Source organism: Sus scrofa, chromosome 3 (genome assembly GCF_054392235.1).
Source record: "Sus scrofa isolate SSC_HxYL_T2T_F1_AM1 chromosome 3, Sscrofa_HxYL_maternal_Yorkshire_Landrace_v2.0, whole genome shotgun sequence".
Classification (NCBI taxonomy): domain Eukaryota; kingdom Metazoa; phylum Chordata; class Mammalia; order Artiodactyla; family Suidae; genus Sus; species Sus scrofa.
The window spans coordinates 21477077-21497558 of NC_139385.1; the positions used below are offsets into that span (position 1 = coordinate 21477077).

The window sequence follows — 20482 nt, forward strand, 5'->3', positions numbered from 1 at the left end:
TTTACCGCAGGTTGGCAGAGGGATTTTATGTCTGGTGAATCTACTAAAAAGTAAGTTGGGCTTGGAGTGGCTCACACGGCTCAGCAAAAATGAATCCCATTAGTATCCATGAGGACATGGGTTTGATCCCTAGCCTTGCTCAGTGGGTTCAGGATCTGGCATTGCATAAGCTGTGGCATAGGCCAAGGTCAATGATGAGGCTGGGATCTGGCATTGCTGTGGCTGTGGTGTAGCCCCAGGAGGTGTATCTCCAATTCAATCCAAAGCCTGGGAACTTACATATGCAGAGGGTGAGGCCCTTAAAAGGTGAAAAAGAAAAAAAAAAAAAAAAAGGAAAAACCAAAAAATCCTCCCCCCAAAAGTTGGTATTGTATTCTGCATGTCTTTTCCATGTTATTTTTCTATCAAATCATTTTTTTTTTCCTTTTTTCTTCACATGACCACACGTGAGGCATCTGGAAGTGCCTGTGCTAGGGGTCTAACTGGAGCTGCAGCTGAAGCATATGCCACAGCCACACCAGAACCTAACATCTGTGACTTTTGCCATGGCTTATGACATTGGAGGATCTGTCACCCACTGAGTGAGGCTAGTGATCAAACCTGCAGCCACCAAAGTCCGTCATCCGTTGAGCCACATCAGGAACTCTGCAAAGCATCTTTTAACAGAATGTCATCCACAAAGGATTCAGTTTGGGGAAAACAATATGTCCTCCCAGCAGAGGTTTGGGAAGCCCTCTTCTGCTGGGCTGCAGGTCTCCTGCCTTCTTCCTGCTGAATGAGCCAGCTCCTACTGACTCTATCACTGCACTTGTTTTTGCAGATGGCTTCTCTGCCCTTTGCCCCGACGCTGAGGATTATGCCAGCTCTTCCGCCCTGAGTTAATTACACTTCTAAAAGCTCATAACCTGCCCTGAGTAACCCGGTGGCGTCCCAAAGCGCTAGGACTTCGATTCCCAGAAGGGCTTGCGGTGCTCCCTTGCGGCCATTTCAGGTCCCGCCCCTTCGCCGCCTGACCTTCCGGGTTGTGTGGGCGGGGCCAAAGGAGTTGTCCAATGGGCGCCTCCCTGGGCTGAGGGGGCGGGGAAATTGTCCAAGGAGCCTGTCGGACGAAGACGCCGAGACGCTGGAAGGTTGCTGGCGCAGCTGCGGAGGGCGGCGTCACTGAGCCGCGCCGGCGGCGCCGGTTGCAGACCCGCTCCTCTCGCCTGCTTTCTCCGGGGCTCGCTTCTTCACCCAGGGTCCGTCGAGCCTTTTCCATGTCCCGGGTAGACGCAGTCCTCCGCACCCTCCACGCCCATGGCCACTAGCCTGAGGAGGCCGTCTTTCACCGGCTGTTCTTCCTCCCCTCCGGACGCGGACGACGAGGGCGTGCGCGGCACTTGCGAAGATGCTTCTCTGTGCAAGCGGTACCTGCGCGGCGCGGGGTTAGGGGCCGGCTTCCCCTGGGTGGTGGGGCCTAGGTGGGAGGCGGGCCTGTGTCTCGGGAGTGGGCTTTTACCCAAAAGGTCCGCGTTCCCTTGTGGGCCATCTGTGAGCCCCTGCTCAGAGCGGGGACTCACTTACTTCACTAATAATACGTAACGTGTGGTGTGTGCCTGGCACAGCACAAGCCTGGGGATGCCTTGACTGGGATAAGGCAGTGAACAAGGTAGACGCGGACTGGGCCTGGACACACACTTGAAGCAAGTCATAACTGCGGCCTTGATGGGTTCGGAGGAGAAATGCAGGTTCTTGCTCTTGTATAAATTTCCACTGGGACTTGTCATGATCCCTGTCGTGTCCCCGAAACTCAGGTTAGTTAAGGGGGGGAATGGCCTGTCCAGGGCCACATATTTGCATGCGGAGCCTGTATTCTCCAGAGCTCTGGGTTTTGCTAAGGGAGGCTAGAATTAGGAGTGCAGTGGAGGCTATGTGTGTGTGTGTGGGGGGGGGGTGTGTGTGCGCGTGGTGACCACAGGTGTGTGTCATGGACCTGAAGGCGTGAAAAAGAAAGCATGACGCTTGAGTGTCCTCCACTCATCCAGTCATTCAACAGCAATTCAGAGTTTAATTTGTTCCAGGCCCTTCCTTTTGGCGAGTTGGTGGTGTTTTGTGATGGAGAACTGGTAATGAGCAAGTTTGAGGTGGTGTCTGAACTCACTCCAGTTGGAAAGGACAGGAAGCAAACAATTACCGGGGTAGCAACATAGTTACAGTTTTGTGCTGAGTGCTGAGAAAAACAACGTGCTCTTGGAGTTTGTAATTGAGTGGATGATGTTTGAGTTGAGAAGACCTAAAGCAAGAAAGGAAGGAAGGAAGAGAGCAAAGAAAGGAGGGCGAAAGGAAACAGGGATGTAGGAGGGTGTTGTGGCAGAGGCAGGAGGGAGTGTGGACTGTTAGAGCAACTGAATGTCCTTCGTGGAAGCTGGGGCCCCCTAGGGACTGCCGTTTGTGTTGGCAATATTGGTTTATGTAATATTTGTTGGTAGAGTTCCCCAGGGGTGCAGTGGGTTAAGAATATGGCCTTGTCACTGCTGTGGTTCAGGTCACTGCTGTGACAGGGGTTCAGTCCCTGGCCTGGGAACCCCCACATGCTGCCGGCTCAGCGAAAAAAGAGAAAAAAAAAATTGTGGGTAACATTTTTGGCTACGTTGCTTACTTTAAAACAGGGCAAGTTTGGTATGAAATAGTTCAGACTCAGCAGTGCAGAGAAATAGCGTAATGCGGGCCTGCCTTTCCTTGACCCTCTGTTGGATAGTTGTCATAATTTGAGCTCTTCTCTGCCTCAGTTTGCAAGGCCCGCGTGTCCTGAGACCGCTTCACATTGTGGGGAAGGTAGGGTTTGGCACTGCGGGGAATCTCGTTCCCAGGCCTGAGTGCCCATCGGCATAGCCTGTGGGACTTTGAAAAGCAAGGCAGAGGTGCTCAGGGCCTACTCTGGATCCTGAAGATGCCGAATCAGAATCTTCTGACATAGGTTCTGGGGCCATAAAACCCGGACCTGTTTGCCCCCTGGATGCATTTCATCCAGGCTTTGTTTGCCCCGGGTTTTCTCTTATGTGAACAAACCAGGCAAAGAGATGGTGAGAGTCGTCAGGTGAATGACTGTGGACAGTGTCCAGGACCAGTGACGTTCAAGTTCTGTGGTTCTTCTGCATCTTCAGGGGAACATGTTAAACCGTTACGGCTTGTCACAGAGTCATCTTGTTGACTAGGGACTCCTTATTGCAGAATGGTAGGCCCTTTATTCTCTTTCTGCCTCTGTTTCCTCGTCTGTAAAATGGCTCTAAGAGGAGTTCCGTGGTGGTCCAGCTGTTAAGGACGTGGCTTGGGTTTGATCCCCAGCCCGGGAATTTCTGCACGCCACAGGTGTGGACAAAATAAAATGAAATAAAATAAAATAAGCTGGGGATAATAATGGTAACGTGCCCTTTGCATGTGAGAATCCAGTGAGATAATCCATGCAAAGGTTAGCAGAGGATCTGGCCCTAAGTGAAGCCTTCGATAAATGCTTATTGCTAGTTTTTTAAAAATAATTAATCAGTGAGTTATTTTTGGTCACCCTGTGGCCCATGGAGTTCCTAAGCCTGGGATCAGATCAGATGGTTGTGACCACAGCTTTGGCAACGCCAGTTCCATTAACAGTCTGTGTGGGGTTGGGGATTAAACCTGCCTCCTGGAACTGTGGGGGTGTCCCTGACCCCATTGCGCCACAGCGGGAACTCCTCTTATTGCTAGTTTTGATTTCCCTGCAGCCTGAATATTATTTGTTTGAAGTTACTGATGTAGCTGCGAGTCAGGTGGTTCCTGCCCCCCCTGAGTTACAGCTGTCTAAGGTCCCTACAAATCATGTTTCAAAAGCCAGTTAGCTCCTGAGTTAGGTCTGTAATTTCTTTCTTTCTTTTTTTTTTTTTGGTCTTTTTGTCTTTGTTGTTGTTGTTGTTGTTGCTATTTCTTGGGCCGCTCCCGCGGCATATGGAGGTTCCCAGGCTAGGGGTCGAATCGGAGCTGTAGCCACCGGCCTACGCCAGAGCCAGAGCAACGCGGGATCCAAGCCGCGTCTGCAACCTACACCACAGCTCACAGCAACGCCGGATCGTTAACCCACTGAGCAAGGGCAGGGACCGAACCCGCAACCTCATGGTTCCTAGTCGGATTCGTTAACCACTGTGCCACAACAGGAACTCCAGGTCTGTAATTTCTGCTTGAATTTGCTGCATCCTTTGGTAGGGAGTCCTCCTGTGCAAGATAAATACCGTTATCTGTCTCAGAGGGTAGCTGTGAGATTAAATGTGGAGCCCTTCCCACAGTGCTTGGCACATAGTAGGCGTTCAGAATGAGTCATTGTTATCATCCCTACCCTCTTTCTCCTCCTCCTCCTCCTCCTCATCTCCATCATCCCTCCTACAATCCAGAAGTTAGAACTCTTCTGATGGGATGTACTGGTTTTGTGTGTGACAATACTGGCAGGTGGGTGATAATGTTTTCCTTAAAGTATAGTTGATTTACGATGTGCCCATTTCTACCATCCAGTCCAGTGACCCAGTCCTGCATATGTTTGTTGCCTTTCTCGTCCTATCTTCCATCATGGTCTGTGCCAAGAGCCTGGACAGGGTTCCCAGTGTTACACAGCAGGACCACATTGCTGATCTATTTTAAGTGTAGGAGTGTGCATGTACTACCTCCAAACTCCCAGTCCATCCCGCTCCCTCCCGCCTTCCCTTGGCAACCACAAAGTGTCTGTTTTATAGGTGGGTTCATTTGTGCCATATAGTAGATTCTACCTAGAAGTGCTGTCTGTGGTATTTGTCTTTCTCTTTCTGATTTCACTTGGTATGGTAATTCCTGGTTGCATCCATGTTGCCTGCAGGTGGCATTATTTTGTTCGTTCCTATGGCTACGTAGTATTCTATGGTGTATTTATGTGCCATGTCTTTTTGATGCATTCATCTGTCAGTGGACCTCTGGGTGGTTTCCCTGTGTTGGCTGGTGGGAATGGGGCTGCAGTGAGCATAGGGGTGCATGGATCTTTTTGAATGCAGGTTTTGTGAGTGGAATTGCTGGAGCATATGGTAGTTCTGAATGTAGTTTTCTGAGGCCCCGCCGTACTGCTTGCCCCAGTTTACATTCCCACCAACAGGGTGGGAGGCTTCTCTTTTCTCCACACATTCCCCAGCATTCGTTATTTGGAGACTTATTCATGATGGCCATTCTTTTTTTAAAACGTTTTCTTGTTATAGTTGATTTACAACGTTGGGTCAATTTCTGCTGTACAGCAAAATGACCCAGTCGGCGATGGCCGTTGTGACTGGTGTGAGGTGGAGGAGGATCTGTTTTTCTAAATCAGGAGTGAGACCGAGTATTTTTTGTCTGGTCACACACATTGTTGTTTTTTTTTTTTTTTCTCTTTTGGTTGGGGGCGCACTCATGGCATGCTCCAGTGGCTGGTGCAGGGCTGGAACGGGAGCCACAGCAGTGGCCGTGCTGAATCCTTAACCTGCTGTGGCACCAGGGAACTCCACTGTCTGAAAACTTCTGATTAGAAAGTTGCTCCGTTGTGCATGGATTCAAGCTTGCTTTGCAGGTTAAAAACAGATTTGTTGCAGGGATGTCAGAATTGTTTTAGTCTGTGCTTCCTGGAGCACCGTGTGAGCAGCTGCGCTCCAAAGGAAGGGATAGTAGCAAGAGGCGTGTGTGTCTGAGTGTGCCCCTTTTCATCAGGAGAGCAGGAGCTTTCTGGGGAGCCCTGCCCTGAAGACTCTGTGAACTAACTGCTCTTTAGCCAGAGTTAGGACACACGGCCCCACTCCTGGGTGCAGCACAGTGTGGGGAGGTAAGACTTCCTCCTAGTGCAGATGGATGCCTCAGGCAAAATGGGGGTCCTCCTAGGAAGAAGAGGGACTGGGAGCTGGGAAGGGCCCTGGGAGGATTAGCTACAGTCCTCATCTTTTTTTCCCCCATCTAGAATTTCCTCAGGTTTTTTTTTTTTTTTTTAGGTCATACTGTGGCATGTGGAAGTTCCGAGGCTGGGAGTGGAATCAGCTGCAGCACCTGAGGCCTTTGCCACCCCCATAGCGATACTGGATCCTAGCCACATCTGCCTCCTAGGCCAAGGCTTGTGGCAAGGCCAGATCCTTAACTCACTGAGCAATGTCAGGGATCAAACAGGCACCCTCACAGAGACAAGGTCAAGCTCTCTTTCCTTTTCTTTTTTTTCGTTTTAGGTCTTCTGAGGGTCACACCTGTGGCATGTGGAACTTCCCAGGTTAGGGGTGGAATGGGAGCTGTAGCTGCCAGCCTGTGCCACAGCCAAAGCCAAGCCAGATCTGAGTTGTGTCTGTGACCCACACTGCAGCTCACGGCAAGGCCGCATCCTTCACCTGCTGAGCGAGGCCAGGGATTGAACCCCTGTCCTCATGGGTCCTAGTCGGGTTTGTTACCACTGAGCCACAACAGGAACTCCCCGATGTCGAGTTCTTAACAGGCTGAGCCAAAACGGGAACTTCCCGCTCAGGTATTCTTAAGACAGAAGAGAGAGGGAGAGGTGGCAGGTGTGAGGGAGAGAGGGGGAGATCATTTATACAGAACATGAAGGTTCGGTTTGATGAGTGTTGACAGTGGAATGTTTTTGTGTATCACTGCCCAAAACAGGACATAAAATATTTCTAAAACCCAGAAAGTTCCGTTTTTAGCTCTAGTTAGTCTCCTTACCCTTACTTAGCAAATATTTTCTGATTCTGGCTACCCTGAATAGATTTGCCCATTCTCGAGTATAAGATAAATGGAATCATGCAGCATGCGTTCTTTTTGTGTCTCTTTCACTCAACATGTTCTTGGGGATTCATCCCTGTTTCACACGTTGTCAAAGATAAAACACCCGTTGTCGGAGATGAACAAAGCTGGATACGCGTTAAAGTTGTGAGGTTAGATTTTAATCAGTAATAACGATTGCAATGCAGAAAAGAATCCAGCATGAACTCAACTCAACTCCAGTTTGTAGAGAGGGTGTTTTAAAGGGAGAGTGAGGGAGGAAGGAAGGGGAAGCAGGGATTCTTTGGAGTCAGAGCAAAAGCACAGAACGTGGGGAAGAGGGGGTTGGTCCACGTGAAAGCATCTGGCTTTGCTAACTGGGGGACAGGGTGTCACCTGGAGCAAAGAGTAAGTTCTTTTGGCAGCCTGGAGTTTTCTCAGGCAAGCAAGCAAGCCCTCTAAGGGGAACGGGAGTCATCCTGGTGATGTGGCCTTGAGCGGTTTTCAACTGCGTTCGTATTTGCTCAGGCCTTTATATTCTAAGCCCGGGCAGAGGCCTAGTGGAGGAGCAGCTCAGAGGAGGCAGGTGACAGGTTGGTCCAGGAGAGAATCGGGGTCCGTGTCAAATCATGTGCTTCTTTTTGTGTTGTTGTGTGAACATGGCACGATTTGTTCAGTTCACCTGGCGGTGCAGCTTTGAGTTGGATCTAGTGTTTGGCCATTGTGAACAGGCTGCAGGGAACATTGTTGTAGCAGTCTGAAATGTCTCTTGGATAGATATGTAGGAGTGGAATTGCTTAGTCATAGGGTGGGTATGTATTTAACTGCCAGACGAGTTTCCAAAGTGGTCTATCAGTTTACACTTCCCACTGGCAATGTATCCAAACTTCAGTGGCTCCATATCCTTGTTAAACATTCATTGTTGTCAGTGGATGTAAACTACATCTCATTTGGGTCTTAAATGACCTTTCCCTGGTGACAAATGCATACTTCTCAGGTGCGTATTGGCCATTTCTGCATCTTCTTTTGCGAATGGACTGTTGGAGTCCTTTGCCCATTGTTGCTACTGGTGATCCCGTTGGTTTCACCTTATTAGAGGTCATGATACATTCTGGCTAGGACTCCTTTGTCAGACACCTGTGTTGTGAATAGATGTGTATGCACAGGAAAATGAGAACTTGAAATATCATTTACAGTATAGCATTACAGAAGACTAGCTGTTTAAGTCCCAGTCAAAACTCTAGCTGTCTTTTCTTTTTCTGTAAGAAATTAGCAAATCGAATCTAAATGTGTGTGGAAATGCAGAGAATCTGGACTAGCCAAATCAAATACCTTCAAAAGAAGAGGGAATGTGGGGAAGTTACACTGCTTGTAGTAATTGTAAAGGTCCAGTTAAGCTACCGGGATTTTAGGATACGAATGAGTCCCAGCTCCTTGTTTGAAAAGCGCGGTTTCAGACCAGGGAGCCAGGTGTGCTCTGTTCTCCTTGGACAGCCTGGGCTTGTGGTGAATTGTGTGCTTTAGTGAGTCCTTTGTGTGTGGCTGTGTCAAGTTGCTGCCTTGAGCAGCTGCACATGCCTGCTTCCTCCTGGGTGTGTATGGATGTGCAAACATGGATGGGAGAGGCTGGAGTGGGGAGGGATTGTTGTGTTTGTACCAAATTGAGCACCTCTTGCAGTCCAGGCAGCAGGAAGCCTTGTTGCTGGATGTGAAGAAAAGGAAGGAAAGGAAGGATGTGATATGTGCATGGAGGAGCTGACAACCTAATGGGTGACATCCAGCATATGCCCCCCTCCTGCCCCACATCTTAAGTTTGGACTTACTTAGCAAGCAACGTGGAAGTGGTTGTGTTATTAGGCTATCACTTAGGATGCTTTAAGCTGCAAGTAGCAGAAGCCCAGCTTGATTTGGCTTAAGTTGTAAAGACCTGTTTGTCTCACCGTCAACTTGCTCATATTCCTAGGGACGTAGAGGAGGCTCCAGGCCATGGGGCATGACGAAGCCTTAGGGATCCAGGTTCCTTCTATGACTTGTCATTTGTCCTCAGGCTGGTTCCACTCATGGTGGCAGGAGACTTTCAGGGGTCCGCTGGGCCTCGGCTCCCCAGGTTGGAACAGTCTCGCTTTAAATCCTGGTGTAGGGTAGATGAGGATAGAGTTTGGGCTTCCTTCGCATTTCCCAAGTTGTAGCTGCTTTGCATAAGTGTTCCTGGTTTCTCTCCTTTGACCTGCTTAAGGGACAGGAAATGACAGGTGTGTACGAATCCGGAGAAATTCCTTGGGAGGTATTAGTGATGTTGGCCCACTCTTTTGGGATCTCCCTTCCCCTGGAAACCGCACTCTTGGTGGATGAAATGGCTCTGATCAGCTCTGGCCAGTGCGTTTGCTGAGTGAATACATGGTTGCAGGTCTTCTGAATGGTGTAGGACGTGGGGTTACTTGATGTTCAGGGTCCTGGGAATGGAATGTGTGGTCTGAGGGAAGAAACGAGCACGGTGGGCACTGTGAGGGGCAGCGTCTGGGAGTGGAAAGGTGGATGGAGAAGCCTGTTTATGCTGGTGCTGGGGCCCTAGGTGGGACTTGGCCTTTGAGGTCAATACATTGTTTCTTGTGGCTCTTTTACTTGGGTCCTGGGAACTTGGCCGTGGAACCTGGCCTGACCTTCTCTCCTCACCTGCTTCTTTTTCCATTGTTTCCAGATTTGCGGTGAGCATTGGCTACTGGCAGGACCCTTACATCCCGCATTTGGTGAGACTGTCTAAAGAGAGGAAGGCCCCCGAAATTAACAGAGGCAAGTGACCCTCTCCCTCCCCAGCATCTGCTCGTCAGCTGAGAGGTCTGAGGTTTTAGGGATTAGGGTTTTTATTGTTGTTGTTGTTTAATTGACTGCACCCTCAGCATGTCCGCTGGGCATCAAACCTTTACCACAGCAGTGACCTGAGCCACAGCAGTGATAATGCCAGATCCTTAACCTGTTGAGCCACCAGGGAGCTCCTAGGGATTCGTTCTGGAAAAGAGGGTGCTTTTGTGCACACTTTGCAACTTCCTCACCAGCATGGTGTCTTAGGAAATTGTATTTTTTGGCCATACCATCAGCACATGGAAGTTCTTGGGTCAGGTATTGAACCTGCACCACAGCAATGACAGCAATGGATCCATAAATGTTAGGCCGCCCGGGAACTCCTTTCTTAGGAAACGTAATATTTGTTCATCTGATACATGATAAATGTACACTCTTTTTATTTTCTATTCCTCTTGGGGTGCGGTTGAAAATGAGTTTTATATGCTTAGAAGGCATTGATCTGTCTTTTACTCTGAACTGTCCACATAAGGGATTATTGTTGTTGTTGTTGCCACCTTGTTAAAATGTTCATAGCACTCTCAGGTTCTGCAAGTAATAGCTTTCTTTTTCCTTTTCTAGGGCCACACCTGGCATATGGGTGTTCCTGGCTAGGGGTCAAATCAGAGCTGCAGCTGCCAGTCTACACCACAGCCATAGCAGTGCCAGATCCGAGCCTTGTCTGCAGTGTACCCCGCAGCTCTCAGCAGTGCCAGATCCTTAGCCCACTGAGTGAGGCCAGGAATCCAGTCCGCATCCTCATGGATCCTAGTCAGGTTCTTAACCTGCTGAGCCGCAACAGGAAGTCCTCGGCAAGTAATTTCCATCAGTGAAATGGAAGGATTTGAGACCGGAGTGTGACTTCGTTTCAGCCGGGTTGAGAAACTGACCCAGGACTGTAGTTCCTGGGTGTGCAGGGTCGCTTGGCCTTCATGATGGGTCCTGTAGGTCAGTGGTGTACGGAATGCAGAGAAACTTCTAAATGGTGACTCCTGAGAAGAAGGATGTGGTATTTACTTTGAGGTTCGGGTGAATCCCGGCATCAGTTAGGTTGGGCAAGCCCTGGCTATGAGGCCTGCATCCTCCCGCCTGGGCTCTAGAGGCAGATTCGCTCATGAGTGGTCCAGAGGCAGGGACCCTCCATGGCCAGTGGCTGGCTGAGTGCCCCCTTCCTTCTTCCTCTCCTGGGTTTGCATCTGGAGATTGGGGCCCTGCAGCCCAGCAGGAGAGGGCTTCCCAAACATCTTCCCTGAGGACGTATTCCTGTCCCCAGAGGGAATCCATTGTGGATGAGGTTCTGTAAAATACAGTGAGAGATGCTTTGCAGGGTTCCCGTTGTGGCTCAGTGGATTAAGGACCTGCTGTAGACTCTAGGAGGATGTGGGTTCAGTCCCTGGCCTCAGTCAGTGGGTTATGGCTCGGGTATTGGCCAAAGCTGGAGTGTAGGTCCCACATGTGTCAGGGTTGCAGTGTGGCGGTGGCTGTGGGATAGGTTGGCAGCTTCATCTCTGATCTGATCCCTAGCCTGGGAACTTCGAGATGCAGCTGCAGAAAGAAAAAAGAAGAAACAAAGACTTGCTAGCAAAATGTCGTGAAAAGACATGCGGAATAGAAGCCTCACTTATTAGTAGCTTCAGCAGATGTAAAATTCCTCTGTCAAACTGCAGTACAAGTTTCCAAATGCTGCTGTCAAGTTTTATTCTTGAAGTGGTGACAGTTGAGCAGCAGGCCTTCCGAACAGACAGAAGTCCGTCTTCCTGTCCCCCTTTGGTGTTTCCCAGCTCCTCTGTCCCAGCTGCCCCTGCCCCAGAGCTGAACAAGGCCAGTCATTAGGCCGCCACTGGCTTGTGTCCCCCCTCCCGCCTGTGATGCCGGGTTATCCACACAGAGGCGCTAAGCCAGACAGGGCGAGGGCGAGGGGACCGCGATAAGAAGTGTGGCTTTCTGTGCTCTGACATCCATCTGCCCAATTTCCTGACCCCAAAACATTATCTTCCATGTGCTCTCACAAATTTGATTTTTATCACAGGACTGAGTCCCTTTCACTAGAGCCAGAAAAAGCACATTTCCAAAAGGACCGTTTAGATCAGATGTTTTGACAGAAAACATTTTTCCTAAGTGACAATATAGGCCATCTTATTTTTCTTAAGCTGGTTAATTGCACCCTTAAGGAGCTCATACTTGTTTTGGTTCCAGTAGTTTTTTTTGTTCTTTGTTGTTGTTGTTGTTGTTTTGCCTTTTGTATGTCTGCACCCGCAGCACGTGGAAGTTCCCAGGCCAGGGGCCCAATCGGGCCACAGCCGCCGGCCTACGCCAGAGCCACAGCAGTGCCAGATCCGAGTTGCATCTGCGACCCACACCACAGCTCACGGGATCCTTGTCCCACTTAGCGAGGCCAGGTATTGAACCCACAACCTCATGGTTCCCAGTTGGATTCGCCAACCACTGCGCCACGATGGAACTCCTGTTTTTTTTTTTTTTTTTTTTTTAGTGAGAAAGGAAGGAGATTTGAACATCATTTCTCCCAGAAAGTCTCCAGATAAATGCTGACCCTGAAGAAGGATAGAGTGTGTCTGGCTCTCCCAGCACAGTGGGCCCTGCAGGGATTACTTCCTGGGTCACCGAGTGATCGTTTGCTTCTCTGTCTGTCTCTAGGATATTTTGCTCGTGTCCACGGCGTCAGTCAGCTTATCAAGGCGTTTCTACGGAAGACAGGATGCAACTGTCAAATTCTAAACCTTGGGGCTGGGATGGATACCACCTTCTGGAGGTTAAAGGTACATGAAAATGTCCCCTCTTCTCTCTCCAGGGGATTAAACTTCATTTTGCGAAATTACCTGGTTAGGAAACTTGAAAAATATGTATATATATTGAAATGTATATACCAAAAGGATGCAGTGTCACCCTGTCTCCACCCTATTTGAGGTTCTCCACCCCCAACACCACCCATCAGCCCGGTACTGGATCCCAGCAGGGCCCTAGTGGAGACATGTGGGTTGGTTCTCACCTTTTGCTCTTGAGCCGCCCTGTTAAACGGGGTTATGATACACATCTTTGGGTACATTTCCCTCGGTGTCTGGGGCACTACATCAAGAGAAAAAATTCTGTGCCAGTGGAAGGAACTGCTGAGACCAGGAATGTGCGTTTGTCCTTTGGACAGTAATGTAAGGTCTTTGGTCATCCTAACGGTCTTCCCTAACATTTGGCGCCTTGCAGGGCTGGGTAGTGATTTCACGATGCAGAGCCCCTTTGGAGTCATTTGGCAGTTTGTTTCCTCCACTGCACCATTAGGGTTGAAGGGCAGGTGTAATGACACTCCCAGGAAAGCAACCCTGGGGCCGGTTAGTGGCAGAACCAGGATAAGGTTCTGGTGTTTGATTCCTGGGCTGGAATTGTATCACCAAACCTTTTCCCTGTAGATATGTCACTAATTGCATTTTCTTTCTTTCTCTCTCTTTCCTCCTTCCTTCCTTTGTGTGTGTGTGTCTGTGTGTCTGTGTGTGTGTGTACACACAGATTTTTCTTGGTTCTGTCAGGTCTGTGACATAACAGTAACAGCCACATGCACTTCTCCAGATTTCTTGCAGACTTAGACCAAGAGAAACTGTAGAGTGGAGAGGCATGTGGGCGTGACCTGACCCACAGTATCTATTTTGTCCCTCAGGAGCTCACTGGATAGGAAGGTCTTTGGTCATCAGCGCTCCCAACCTTTTCCTTCCTTGAGAATCCGTAGCCTCGACGTGGCCCTAGTGTTTACAGTTTGCCTCTGCAGTCTTCCTTCTGGAGAAGATAACTAGCACATAGGAAGTGCTTTTACACAGAGGACCTCATGAAGTAACCCGAGAGCTGTTGTGGTGCGGAGGGGGGGCAGCGGCCAGGCACTCAGACATGTGCGGGAAATGGGGCTTTGAAGGTTTGTGTCTTCCCCCAAATTAGACAGCCTGGGACGTGAAGCAAACGCTGCCCTCTGCCCATCAAACTGCGGATTCCCTTCTTTTTCCTGTGCCCTCAGCCCTGGGGTTGTTGGGGGTGGGGTGGCGTGGGTGGGGTTTTCTTTTCTGTGTCTCAGCTGTGTCTCTACGTCGTGCCCCTGGTGTGGTGGAAGCATCTGGAACAGAATGCGGTGTAAGAGTGTGTGCACTGCTGGTGTTAAGAGGGGCTGCTGGAGAGATCCTGCCTATGGCTGACACCCTATGGATGTGTTCATGTGGTTTGCTTTCCTACCCCCATCTTGGAGGTGGGTTAATAACTCTAAGCGTGAGCCTTTAATTTCCGAGCAAGGTACATCGGGGCAAGGTGCCCCTTCCAAGAAAAACGTTGTCAGAGACAAGGGGAATAGCTTAGGGCCTCAGAGTCCTTTGTGGAAGTTTTTTCTTTTGTTTGATAACTATATGAATCTGAGTGGTTTTTTGTTTTGGTTTGGTTTTTTTTAGGACCCTATCCACAGCCTATGGAAGTTCCCAGGCTAGGGGTCAAATTGGAGCTACAGATGCTGGTCTACACCACAGCCACAGCAAAGCCAATCCAAGCCACTTCTGTGACCTACACCACAGCTCATGGCAACTCCAGATCCTTAACCCACTGAGGGAGGCTAGGAACTGAACCCGTGTCCTCATGATTCCTAGTTGGGTTTGGTAGCCACGGAGCCACCAAGGGAACTCCTGAGTTTTATTTTATTTTATTTTTTTAATTTACAATTTCTCCCTTTCTCTGTGTGTGTGTGTGTGTGTGTGTGTTTAAATATTACGCCGGCTTGCTCTTTGAGAGGAGAGGTTGTACAGGACAAATCCAGCCCACCATGTATTTTTGTAAATCAAGTTTTATTGAAATGTGGCCACTCCCGTTTATGTACACCTTATCTGTGGCTGCTTTAGCACTTGGACTGCAGGGCTGAGTAGCTTCGACAGAGACCCCCTAGCCTGCACAGCTGAAATGCTTCCTTTCTGGTTCTTTCCAGAATGTTTTCTAAGCCCTGTCTTAGAGCTTTATATCTCTGTAAATAGCAGGGAAAGTCTGTCTGTTGGTCCAGTTGCCTCACACTTCTTCCCCCTGGGGTGGCCCCCCAGCCGTGCCTGGAGAGGCTTAGCCAAGAGTCACAGGCTTCCAGGGACCACGGCCTTGAGAGCTACTCCATCAGATCCCAGGGGCCCAAGACTGACAGTCTAAGACCCCCATCTCCAGGCAGCAGCAATAATGGGGCAAAGAATAAAGGGTGAGTGAAACCCTTTAAGGGGCCTCAGTTCTCGTGTTCCTTGAAGAACGTTTCTGTGCAGCCAAAGGATCCAGAGCCCAGGGGACGCAGTCTCAGTTTGGGGGCCTGTGAAGCGGGTGACCACCTTGGGTCTTTGTCTCAGGGCCACCCTTCCTGGTGGCTGTTCCTGGCCGCCCCCTGGTGGCTGGGCTCAGCCTTGGCTGCCTTCCCTGCCTCAGGTGCCCTGCCAGCTCCTCAGAGGGGAGAGTCAGAGGAGCCGGAGAGAATCACTGAATCCGGTGTTGAGGCATCCCTTGCCACAGCCTTTTTGCCCCTTTCTCAAGGCTGACAAAGAGGACGTCTGCGTCTGAGCAGCTCCAGGGGTGCCTTTTGGAGGCTTTCTTCTGCAGGGATCCCCCCTAGAGCTCTGATGAGGGGCAAGTGTGCGCATGCCCGGGAAGGCCCCTCAAACTGTCAGACGTCCTGTGCGGGATGTAGGATGCTGTGCTGTCCTTCTCGGGGTCCTCGGGGGTCTCCTCGAGTTTTAGAGTCTTAGTCTTAGAGGTGTGGGGGCTGCTGTAGGCTGAAAGGGGTGGTGTTTCAGTCTCCACAGCTGCTGAGGGAGCTGAGGAGAGGATGCCTTCGAGAATAGGCAGTGCGGCGGAGCAGTTTGCTGAAAATTGATTTCTGTGTGTGCTATAACTTTTGACTGAGCTATAATTGATTTACAGTGTTGTGTTAGTTTCGGGTGTATAGGACAGAGATTCAGTTATTTATGTGTATGTGTGTTTTTGCCTTTAGCTTATTCCAAAATATTCAGTATAGTTCCCTGTGCTATAGAGAGGTCCGTGTTATCTGTTTTACAGGTATTGGATTGTATCTGTTTATGTCAAACTCCTGATTTGTCCCTCGCCATCCCCTTTCCCCCGTGGTAACCATAGGTGTTTCTGCTGTGTCTGTGGGTCTATTCCTGTCTTATATTTAAGGCCATTTGTATCTTCTGTGTTTTTAGCTTCCACAGAGAAGCGATAGCCTAAGATTGGATGTATTGTGTTAGTTTCAGGTGTATTACACAGGGATCTGATATTTGCATACATTCAGGGCTGAGTGACTGATTGGACAGGGAGGAGACGGGAAAATTCTGTCATGACCAGCAGGGGACTAGATGTGGGTGTGGTCAGTGACTAAGCTAGGAAAAGCAGAAGGGGGATGCAGGGCCCTGTGTGTGTGTGTGTGTGTGTGTGTGTGTGTGTGTGTGTGTGTTTCGCACTTCTATTATTCTATTCCCTGAGGTCACAGGGAAAAATTACTGTGCGTCCCTAGCCAGGACCTGCGTCTGTGTACCCGTGTCTGGAAATGGTAGAGGCAGGCACATGATGCTTACTGGCAGGCTCTCGTCTGCGTGTCCCTCCCCTATTTCCTCATTATACCTCACAACCCCATGAGGTGTTACCAGTTTCTCTCCTTTTCCAATGAGGAAACTCTGGCCCAGGGAGTTCGTGACTTTCCCAAGGCCTCCCAGCAAACAAGTGGTGGAGCTGGGATTTGAACCCTGTCTCCCCAGGCCCAGCGAGCCTGCTCTTTACCGCCTCTCTGTTCTCCACCATCCTGGAAAGAAATCCATGCATCACAAAATAATACTTACCTCATTCCATGGGATGCTTTCGGATATGTGCCATTTCTCTGTTATCCCCAACTGCTGGTCGCAATCCCCCACATTGATGTCTTGACTCTAATAGGTCTCAAGCTGCCTTTTGGGAAATCCTGTGATGTCCTGCTTCCAAACCAGCTTTTAGCCCCTCCCTTCATCCCTCCCCATCGCCACTCTGCCACTTCAGGTTCCTCATCATTTCTGTTTTTTTTCTTTTTGGCCTCACCACTTCTTAGCTGGACAGCTCCAATGACCTTGTTTCCCTCTCTATCCATTCTTTATACTGACATCAAAGTACTTTGGAAAGTACATTTCTTTTTCTCTATCTCTTTGTCTTTATTTATTTATTTATTTATTTTTCTTTTTGTCTTTTCTAGGACCACTTCCAAATAATATGGAGGTTCTCAGGCTAGGGGTCTAATCAGAGCTGTAGCCACTGGCCTACGCCAGCGCCACATCAATGAGGGATCTGAGCCAAATCTGTGACCTTCACCACAGCTCACAGCAATGCCAGATCCTTAACCCACCGAGTAAGGGCAGGGATCGAACCCACAACCTCATGGTTCTTAGTCGGTTTTGTTAACAACTGTGCCACAAAGGGAACTCCTCTCTTTGTCTTTTTAGGGCCGAACCTGTGGCATAGGTAGTTCCCAGGCTAGGGCTTGAATCTGAGTTGTAGCTGCCAGCTTGGACCACAGCCACAGCAATGCAGGATCCAAGCTGCTTCTGCGACCTCCACGGCAGCTCACAGCAACAGATGCTTAACCCACTGAGTGAGGCCAGGGATCAAACCCGCATCCTCACAATTCTAGTCAGATTCATCACCACTGAGCCAAAATGTGAACTCTTGAAAAGTACATTTCTAACCATATTGTTCCCCTGATTGAAAATCCTTAAGTCCCCCCTTTGCTCTTCGGGGCCTAGTACTTGGTTCATGAAGATGATGGCTGAAGGTGTGAGTAATAGATAACTGTGTAAAGATTTCTATGTGTGTTTTTTCAGGATGTGGATCTTCTACCAAGTACATCTTAGAAAGTCAATGTTCCAGCGATCATCACGAGGAAGCTGCGCAGCATCAAGTAAGTGTGGCTTTGGCCGGAAGCCAGAGCCCAGTGGCATCAGAACCAGCTCCTGGCAGATGGCAGGGCTGACTGCGGGAGACCTCATGTAGGCACTGCCTTCCTTTCCTGGCCTCCTCCCTCTCTCCCTGGCCCTGGACCCTCATTGCAGTGTGTCCTGAAGTCTTCAAAATGAAATAGACCCTCTCCTGGGCTTTCTGTCCAAGAATGTAATTTCTCTATCATTGAAACAAATGACCTGTCATAGTTTAGTGATCTGAATTTTTATGTGTATTTGGCTTACGTCTTCACCCCCAGGGTACAGAAAGGTGGCTGGGTCAGACTAGATGTGTTGTAAATATTTTTGAACGAATCCGTGGGGGGCTGAGGTGAATCAGTGATCATATCTGAGATATTGGGGGGGGGTTTGCATTCTGAGTCTAGTCTTCAAGGAGTTTGCCAAGCTCTAAGTGGTGAGGTTGCTGCTCTTTGCCCAGAGCTTTCCTTTGCCGAGTCCCATGGTATGTGCCTCCTTTGCATTCTCACTCAGTCCTCGGAGGCCACTCCTGGATGAAGTACTGTCATTAGCCCCTTTTGACAGATGAGAAAACTGAGGCTCAAAGAAGTGCAGTGAACTTGCCTCAGGTCACCTGGCTAGAAAGGGGGTGGAGGAGAGATTTAAACCCTGACCTCCAGACCAAGGTTAAGGTTTCCTAATGGTTTTAACCCACAGTCCCTCCCTCCTTTTTATATTAGTCATGTCAGTCAAGTCCTAATTCTTATATTTCACAATTTTTTTAAAAATTTATTTATTTATTTTTCTACTGTACAGCATGGGGGCCAAGATACACTTACATGAATACGTTTTCTTTTCCCCACCCTTCGTTCTGTTACAGTATAAGTATCTAGACATAGTTCTCAATGCTACTCAGCAGGATCTCATTGTAAGTCCATTCCAAGTTGTATCTGATATCCCCAAGCTCCCGATTCCTCCCACTCCCTCCCTCTCCCCCTGGGTGGCCACAAGTCTATTCTCCAGGTCCATGATTTTCTTTTCTGTGGAAATGTTCATTTGTGCTGTATATTAGATTCCAGTTATAAGTGAAATCATAGGGTATTTGTCTTCGTCTTTCTGACTTATTTCACTCAGTATGAGTCTCTAGTTCCACCCATGTTGCTATAAATGGTATTATGTTGTTCTTTTTTATGGCTGAGTAGTATTCCATTGTGTATATATATATCACATCTTCCTAATCCAATCATCTGTTGATGGACATTGGGTTGTTTCCATGTCTTGGCTACTGTGACTAGTGCTGCAATGAACATGCGGGTGCATGTGTCTCTTTTAAGTAGAGTTTTGTCTGGATATATGCCCAAGAGTGGGATTGCGGGGTCATATGGCGCGGGGAGCCGAGAAAATGCAAGGACTCAAAACAAGGACCTTGCCTGATGGCAGAAAAACCTGAAGGCAGGTTCTTAACCAAGAAAGGGAGCTCACCTGAATGGTACAAGCCGAAAGCGGGCTTCTGGTCAGGAAAAAAGCTCACCTGAACGGTACATGCCGAAGGTGGGCCTCTGGTCAGGATAAAAGCCTGCCTGCACGGTGCAAGCCGAGCGCAGGCCTCAGGTTACTCAGCTCTCACTTTGAAGTTGATGGGGAAGATTTGGGGCTTTCCTGGGAAAACAATTTCCATGTTTGCGTTGGAGAACTTGGATTGTTTCTCGGGTAACCTAGTCTTTCCTGCTGTTTTATTTGCTATTCAGTTTTTCTCAGTCTTTCCTAATTATTTACTTATTATTCTTATTTCCCATTCTTATTGTCCTGTGGTGATTTGTGACAACAATAGTATAATACAAATTTCATCCTGAAGGACTTTTCCCCTATTTAAATCCAACTTAGTTAAAACATAGTGTTTATCTATTAACTAGTTATATAGTAACTTTAGAGTTAGGATTTTAATGAGGTCCATAGAAGTTAGCCATATCTTATCCAAAAAACCAAAGCTGTGAGTTTTGTCTTTGATTTTAAACGCTTTTTAGTGATAGCTAGTTTAATTAGGTTGGTTTATATTTACTCACACTGTCTCCCTGCCATAATGCTTTGAAGATAAACACCAGTCTACAAACAAAGTTTGTAAATGCTAAATTCTTGTGTTTTATGGCCTCTTCAAAGTACTCACTAAGTTTAGTTAAGGTCGAGATCTTAAAACAGGATGCACAGCTGCTATACCATGTGATAGTTAACCAATATACTTTAACACTGTAATGTAATCTGTAGTGAAAAACTGTCTATATAATCAACCACTGTTGCCAATAAAGTTTGAGCAGTCCAGCGCCCTGAAAGAAGGGACAAAGAGGCTGTCTCCGATGCAAAAGCCTACGTCCGTCCATCTTCTTCGGGAAAAAGCGTATGCTCCCTGGCCGCCATAGCGGGCCTCCAGCAATATGGAAGTTCTATGTATACATTTCTAAGGTATCTCCAAACTGTTCTCCATAGTGACTGTACCAGTTTACATTCCCACCAACACTGCAGGAGGATTCCCTTTTCTCCACAACCCCTCCAGCACTTGTTATTTGTGGACTTATTAATGATGGTCATTCTGACTGGTGTGAGGTGGTATCTCATGGTAGTTTTGATTTGCATTTCTCTTATAATCAGCGATGTTGAGCATTTTCTCATGTGTTTGCTGGCCATCTGTATATCTTCTTTGGAGAAATGTCTATTCAGGTCTTTTGCCCATTTTTCCATTGGTTGATTGGCTTTTTTGCTGTTGAGTTGTATAAGTTGCTTGTATATTCTAGAGATTAAACCCTTGTCCATTGCATCGTTTGCAACTATTTTCTCGAATTCTGTAAGTTGTCTTTTTGTTTTCTTTTTGGTTTCCTTTGCTGTGCAAAAGCTTTTCAGCTTGATTAGGTCCCACTGGTTTATTTCTGCTCTTACTTCTATTGCTTGGGGAGACTGACCTGAGAAAATATTCATGAGGTTGATGTCAGAGAGTGTTTTGCCTGTGT

The 20482-nt window shown here is 48.4% G+C and overlaps 1 protein-coding gene across 13 annotated transcripts in view; it reads left to right on the top strand.

Moving 5' to 3' along the window:
• The first annotated feature begins 1101 nt into the window (after positions 1–1101).
• Positions 1102–20482, top strand: part of LOC100739557 (leucine carboxyl methyltransferase 1) — a 162444-nt gene continuing 143063 nt past the window's right edge. For 7 of the 13 annotated variants that reach the window (XR_014840460.1, XM_085017258.1, XM_085017255.1 and 4 more), the window contains exons 1-4: positions 1102–1406; positions 9428–9519; positions 12223–12344; positions 17412–17488. Coding sequence is in view for 11 of the 13 variants with exons in the window: in XM_085017258.1 (XP_084873384.1) it covers positions 1297–1406; positions 9428–9519; positions 12223–12344; positions 17412–17441 (354 nt within the window). In the remaining 2 variants the exon portion in view is untranslated. Of the gene's footprint in view, positions 1407–9427; positions 9520–12222; positions 12345–17411; positions 19843–20482 lie in introns of those variants that run through there. The other 6 variants (XR_014840459.1, XM_085017250.1, XM_085017260.1 and 3 more) reach the window with 2 other exon arrangements.